This window comes from Callionymus lyra, chromosome 10 (genome assembly GCF_982586985.1).
Source record: "Callionymus lyra chromosome 10, fCalLyr1.hap1.1, whole genome shotgun sequence".
NCBI lineage: Eukaryota > Metazoa > Chordata > Actinopteri > Syngnathiformes > Callionymidae > Callionymus > Callionymus lyra.
The window spans coordinates 29097590-29105148 of record NC_141827.1 but is presented as its reverse complement, the minus strand read 5'-3'; the positions used below and the strand labels follow the sequence as shown (position 1 = coordinate 29105148).

Below are 7559 nucleotides of genomic sequence, written 5' to 3'. Positions count from 1 at the left end.
GAATCAGCTTTTAAAGTGTCTTGCTCAGGGACATGATCGTATCTGGAGCTGGTATTGAACCCGCAACTCTTTCGCCATCCTTGGCTATATTGAGTTTAGTTTCTTCATAGCTTTATTTTGAAGGACCGTTGTGTTTGAGGGCTTCCTCTTCCTATTTTAAGTAGGTTTTCTTTTAAATATATTTAATGTGTCACTGTGTTCTGAGTCAACTGTGGGAGGATGAACTCTCTTATATCTCATCTTACATTCTGTGCTGGTGTCTAAGGTCAAGCTTCGTGGACCAGGATGGTGGGTCCGCTCTGAGCCGGTGTCGGGCCGAGGTACGTCTGCGGTAAGCTGAAGCTCACCTGCGACTTGTTAAGGCTGCCTTGTCTGAACACCTGCTGAGCAAATCCTGTTGCCGGCTCGTTAAAACTGTACTGCCTGGTCAGATTAGGATAAAGACTCTCGTCTGGAAGGTCGAAGCTGCTCTCCGTGTAGAGCCGCTGCCTCATGTCCCTGGAGCGCTTCCTGGACGAGGTCCGCCGGGTCGGGTACCTCTGACCCGTCTTGTACCAGCCGGTCTCTTTGAAGACGAACCAGATGTTGCCGACCCACAGAACCACGTTGACGAAACCAAAGACCTGGAACAGATGGGTCTTTTTTTATCAGGTCTTGGTTGGATTTTCGGGATTTTCGGAAGACTCACCACGGACGAGTTGAGACGAGACCAGAGCGGCCCCTGAGTGGCCGAACATTTGTTCTCTGGAGCTCTGCAGGCCGAGATCAGCAGCAGAACCGAGGTCGGGTCCGTGGCCTTCTTGATCTCGTGGAGGGTTTTGGCCCAAGAACAACTGCCGACGATCCACAGGGTCGAGAATACGACTGTGACGAAGAAGTCCTGCTCAGATCAGAGCAGGGCGAGAAAGAAAAACCCCGTGAAAAATGATGTAGTCAGCACTTTTTTTTTTTTTTTAATCGGTCGCAAGTACACGTGTGTTACCGACCACAGTCGGACCTCGGTTGTTCTTCAGGTACTTGTTCTGGTAGAAGATGTAGACCACGGTAGCCAGCAGAGAGTACAAGAACGCGAAGACGCCCACGGAGACAAAGAACTGCGGGACGAAAGAGAAGTCTCCGTCCAGGAAGAGAATCTCGTCTCTTTTGGTCTCACACAGAGGGACCTTGAAGTGGACCTGGTGGAGTCTGAAACACAAGTCCAGGTTTAGAATGTGTATAAATGAATATCATTGTTTTTCTTTTTAACACAAGTGTTATCTAGGGGTCAAGGTGACCCAGTGGCCCGAAAAACAAACAATACCCGTTTGAGGTATCCCTTTGTTGTCGCTAAGTCATGTGGGTGTAAAAAACTAATCAATTTAGGAAAATATTTGATTAAATCTTTTCCTAATCCTAACCTTTCAATATACCTTTTTTAATTCAAAGTTACAACATTTTTAAATGATAAAAACGACCATTCAATATTCTGATTGCACTGATTTACTTTGATAAAACCACAGTGTTTATTTCCAGTTTCTTTCAGGATCAACTTTAAAATTCTTGTTCTTACTTTCAGAGCTATTCACGGTCAGGCTCCTCCTTACATCACTGTTCTGATCCAGCCTTACACCCCAGCTCGGGCTCTGAGGTCTGTGGATCAGAATCTACTTATGGTTCCTCGCACAAGCTTCAGGACCAGAGGAGACAAATCCTTGCAGGCTGTTGCTCCTAAGCTTTGGAACGATCTTCCTCTCTCTTTGCGCTTGATGGAGTCTACTGACTCCTTTAAGAAACATCTTAAGACATTTTTATTTGTTCAGGCTTTTCCTTGATTTTCTGGAACTCATGTTGTGTTATCAGTTTTATCTTGCCCTTTAAAGTATATACTTTATTGAATATTGTTTTGATTGTTTAAGCGCTTTGTGACCCTGGTCTGGAAAAGCGCTATACAAATAAAAATGACTTACTTACTTACTTACTAATTCATGACGTGAAAATGTCATCACGTATTATTGTGTTGCTGTTTTTTTTAAAGGTTGTAACCATGTGAGCTTTCACTAATTCTGCCCTTTAGTGACAGATTCTTTATGACAAATAGTGTAGTAAAAATTATAATAATAAATCAGATAAAGCTTTCCTCAGAAAAGTAGTTACATTTTAAGTTAGTAAAATTGTTAGATTTTTAAATAAAAGTTTACTGATTGGAAAACTTCTGCACTAATCAAGTTTATTTACCACAAATAATATTATTATAATGGTATCACTGCTACGGTCTTCTTCACTGCTTTTGTGAGAAAAATGCTAATGACGCTGTGCAAGGTACAATCTTTGAGGATCTTATTCAATTTGTGTTTGGTTGAAAACTTTGCATTAAGAATTAACAGCTTGTGAAAACGTGACAAAGATATAACAACGAACTAAAGTCTCTGTGCTTCAGCAAGGATTCAAATTGATCCTCTTTTTTTCCCTGTACAAGTAAAATGTGCGATTCTAAACCAAATCAGATTAATGTTCCATGTTTAAGTAAAAGCGTCAGATTCCTATTTATTTATTATTTTCAGTTTTAGTTGCCCGCTTTTATTAACAAGTCACTATGTACAATTTTATTTTGTTTTGTATTAAGACAAAGCTTCATTAAGTTTCATCAAACTCTACTGTAAAAATACAATTTCAACCGAGGAACAAAGGTGGAGATTAAAGGAGCTCTTGTACCTGAAGGGATATCCGAACTCTACGTTGATGCTTTGGTTGCTCGGCCGCGTGTCGCCACAATCCATCTTAACCCGGAGGAGACCAGAGTAGCCTCCACATGTTGCAAAAGCACAAATGGCAAAAATCTGTAAAATAATTTGAAAGATAAATAAAAGGACGATGCTATATTTGTAGAATACCTGACGTGTCTCATGAATAACAAGAGTAAATAACAAGTGGAGTAAAAAAAACAAAGCCTGAATAATTGAAATGTCGGAAGACAACTAAGAGACTCTGACTGTGCACCGGAGGAGGGTCTCAGCAGTCATGCAAATAATAGATCATTTAAAGACCTCCACAGTGTTTGCTTGTTTTAAAAAAAACACCTAAATATATTAAATTCTTCATGTAAGAGTCCAAAAAGTGAAAACAGAAGTTCCTTCTTTGATGAGTAATTTAAAGAAATGGAACTTACCGGAGCGAAGATGACCATACACATTGATACCCGAGAAAGTCCAACTCAGGAGGCTCTGGTCGGTGAGTTTGACAAAAGGCTGAGAGGAAGAGCGTCTTTTCTAGTGGAGCGAGGGAGGGAGGAGCAGTGAGGAGGAGGAGGAGGAGCAGTTCTTCCATCGATCAACTGATCAATGTCCACGTTTGAAAAGGCGACAGAGTTAAATCACCGGTCGGAATGACTAGCAGAGGCTTTTGTGTCGTCTTCTCAGGAGCATGTGCGCTTGAATGAAGATGAATACTGTACTTTTGTCAAGTTTGTCTCTAAAAATATCAAAGTGGGTCAATGTTTTGTCTGTCGAGAGCAGACGTTTCAAAGGATTCTTGTCTGTCCAGCCAGGAAAAATAAATTAATGTAAGGAATCATCAATCGACAGACGACAGAAATAAAAATGTAATTCATGAAACAAATGATTTTATCCATGAGTCAAAGTAGATCAAAAGTAGGGGTTTGTATTGCATCTGGCAAACGTATCATGACACAAAGGCAACGATAGGCTATATTGCATTACTATAGTAATAAGGATATATTTGTAGTATTGTCGAGTACTTGATTCTGGTGTTGCAGAATTTACAGACCACATGACTCTTGATGAAGTCATAACTGCTTTAATTTTAAACTAAAATATTTCCAAATATAATCTTAAAAAATCTGCTGGAGACGACTGTATCCTCTCGTCCACGGTCATCTCATTCCCTTAGCTCTGGACGACATAATGACTGCTGCCATCTAGCGACCGTTTAATTGCAAGACGCAAATGAACATGGTGTAAATATTAGCAGATCAATTGCAAATTCAAAAAATAGAATAATTTTATTTTATACACACTTGAGTGAAATAATAACCATAACAGAACTATAGTAGACAATAAAATATGTTGATACAGTATCATTGAAAATAATATTGCGATATATATATATATATATATATATATATATATATAGCTCTGAAAAAAATTAAGAGACCGCTGCAAAATGATCAGTTTCTCTGATTTTACTACTTATAGGTATGTGTTTGAGTAAAACTAACATTTTAACTATAAACTACTGACAACATTTCTGCCATATTCCAAATAAAAATATTGTCATTAGGGCATTTATTTGCAGAAAATGACAAATGGTCAAAATAACAAATAAGATGCAATGTTTTCAGACCTGAAATAATGCGAAGAAAATAAGATCATATTCATTTTAAAACAACACAATGCTAATGTTTTAACTTAGGAAGAGTTCACAAATCAATATTTGGTGGGATAACCCTGATTTACTGGCTGAGGGATACAGTAAGTGTCAGGGTCCTTCCATCCTTAACATTTCTAAGACAGCGGTTCATAAGAACATGGTCAAGCAGCAGACACTGGGGACAACAAAGCTACAGACTGGAAACGACTCTCCACTGACGGGGATGACCGTCAATGTAATCGAATGTCATTTAGAAACTGTAGGATGACATCAAGTGACCTACAAAAAGGATGGCAAATGGCAGCTGGGGTGAAGTGCACAGCAAGAACGGTTCGAAACAGTCTCCTAGGGGCTCAAGTTGGGTAAAGCTAGAAAAACGCCCTTCATCAATGAGAAGCAAAGAACAGCCAGGCTGAAGTTTGCAAAAGACCATAAGGATTGGACCGTCGAGGACTGGAGGTCATCTTCTCTGATGAGTTCAATTTTCAGCTTTGCCCAACACCTTCAGCAAGGCTGGAATTAGACAGATTAGTCTTTGCGAAGGACGCAAAGTTGTCTTGGAATAAAACTTTCTTCATTCTGCTCTGACAGTGTTCCCCAAATCTGAAGATTGTTTTTTCCAGCAGGACAATGCTCCATGCCAAACAGCTAGGTCAATCAAGGAGTGGATGAAGGACCACCAGATCAAAACCCTGTCATGGCCAGCCCAATCTCCAGACCTGAACCCCATTGAAAACCTCTGGAATGTGATCAAGAGGAAGATGGATGGTCACAAGCCATTAAAAAAGCTGAGCAACTTTAATTCTTACGCCAGGAGTGGAATAAAGTCACCAAAGAACAATGTATAAAACTGGTGGAGAGTATACCAAGACGCATGACAGCTGTGATTAAAAATCAGGGTTATACCACCAAATATTGATTTGTGAACTCTTCCTAGGTTAAAACATTAGTATTGTGTTGTATAAAATGAATATGATCTTGTTTTCTTAGCATTATTTCAGGTCTGAAAACATTGCATCTTATTTGTTATTTTGAACATTTGTCATGTTCTGCAAATAAATGCCCTAAATGACAATATTTTTATTTGGAATGGCAGAAATGTTGTCAGTACGTTATAGAATGGAAAAAAAATGTTAATTTTACTCAAACACATACCTATAAGTAGTAAAATCAGAGAAACTGATCATTTTTCAGCTGTCTCTTAATGTTTTCCAGATCTGTATATATATTGCTATCATCATCAATAACATCCGGCTATGTGCCTCAGATTTTTAAAGTTGCAGTAATTAAACCTCTGCTTAAAAAACCCACTCTCGATCCAGAGGTCCTCACTAACTATAGGCCTATCTCTAATCTAGTATTCATTTCAAAACTTCTGGAAAAAGTGGTAACGAGTCAGCTCTGTGATTATCTCCAGGACAATGATCAATTTGAGGTGTTTCAGTCTGGTTTTAGGGAACACCACAGCACAGAGACCGCCCTGGTAAAAGTAAACAACCTACTGATGGCCTCTGATCAGGGCCATGTTTCAGTTCTTGTTCTTCTAGATCTCAGTGCTGCATTTGACACTGTCGACCACCAAATCCTTCTACAGAGGCTAGAAAACCATATAGGCATTTGTGGAACTGCTCTTAACTGGTTTAAATCTTACCTGTCGGATAGAACGCACTATGTACATGTCAACCACCTCTCATCGACACACACTAAGGTCAGCTATGGTGTCCCACAAGGTTCTGTTCTTGGTCCAATACTATTCACAATCTATATGCTCCCACTAGGGGACTTGATTAGAAGACACTCTATAAACTTTCACTGTTATGCTGATGACACCCAACTTTACTTGTCCATGAAGCCAGATGAAAGAAATCAGCTAACACATTTACAGTCTTGTATTACAGATATCAAGTCATGGATGACCAAAAACTCCTACTGAACTCGGAAAAGACTGAGGTTTTACTAGTTGGTCCGCAACATCTCAGACAATCATTAACTAATGATCTAGCTTTACAAAATGGACTTGCTCCTGCTACTAGCACCACTGTAAAGAATCTGGGTGTATGCTTTGACGAGGACTTATCATTTAACTCACACATAAAACAAATCTCACAGACTGCTTACTTCCACCTTCGTAACATTTCAAAAATTAGGCACTTCCTTCCTTTAGATGCTGCTGAGAAGCTCATCCATGCTTTTGTAACCTCCAGGCTGGACTATTGAAACTCTCTTCTCTCAGGATGTTCTAAAAAATCTCTCAGAACTCTTCAGCTCATTCAGAACTCTGCAGCTTGTGTCCTGACTAAGACACATTTCCCCTGTACTGTCTTCCCTACATTGGCTTCCTGTAGAATTTAGAATACAATTTAAAATCCTTATCCTAACCTATAAAGCCTTACATGGTCTAGCACCAACATACATTAAAGATTTAATCCAAACTTACCAACCCTCAAGGACCTTACGATCCTTAAACTCTGATCTATTAGTTATACCACAAATCTCTAAATGTAGATTCGGAGCCAGGGCCTTCAGTTTTCAAGCCCCTCTGCTGTGGAACAAACTACCGGCTTCAGTCCGGAGGGCAGACACCCTCTCTATGTTTAAAAACAATCTTAAAACCTTACTTTTCGATAAAGCCTATAATTAACTTGACTGTTTATCTTTAGCTGTCATAACTAACACAACTGTTTATCTTAGCTGCTATAGGCTGAGAATGCTGGAGGAGTTTTACGTGTGTGATGGGCGGGGCCTCTGCACCTTAGAGACCGTGGACCGCCCATGAAATACTGCTGGCCCCCCAAACTTCCCTCATGACATGGGGGAGGTGGGCTGTGGCTGTTGGGGACGGTCTACAGTTCAAAGATTGGGGGCCGTTCCCGGACGGCTGCAGCCCCATTACCCCCGCCCTGCCCGCACAACCGTGGCTCCCTGTGACCCGGGGGACTCTCACCGGAGGACCTGAGCCGGTGCCTGGCCGTTGCTCTCCCGGGCTCATGCGGTGGCACTCGACCCGGCTACTGGCCGTGTCCGCAGGGTATTGGGGGGGGCTCCGCTGCCGCTGCTGTGGTGGATCCCTATCTCCTTGGCTCGATCCCCTGCTATGGACTTGGTGGCAGCCTGACGGTCTGGGGGTCTTCCGTGGCCCGGCCTGGCCCCGGGGCTCTATCCCCTGACTGGTTCTTCTGGCTGTCCCTCTGCCT

At 41.1% G+C, this 7559-nt stretch overlaps 1 protein-coding gene across 1 annotated transcript; it reads right to left on the bottom strand.

Annotated features, from left to right (window-relative positions):
• Nucleotides 1-239: 239 nt before the first annotated feature.
• Nucleotides 240-3179, bottom strand: LOC148071363 (synaptoporin-like). Its single transcript, XM_087800772.1, has 5 exons — nt 3146-3179; nt 2692-2816; nt 987-1185; nt 689-880; nt 240-623 (listed from the first exon to the last, which is right to left on the bottom strand). Exons 1-5 carry the CDS (start codon nt 3167-3169, stop codon nt 267-269), a joined length of 897 nt encoding a protein of 298 aa, XP_087656898.1. The 5' UTR covers nt 3170-3179; the 3' UTR covers nt 240-266.
• Between the last annotated feature and the right edge of the window lie 4380 nt (nt 3180-7559).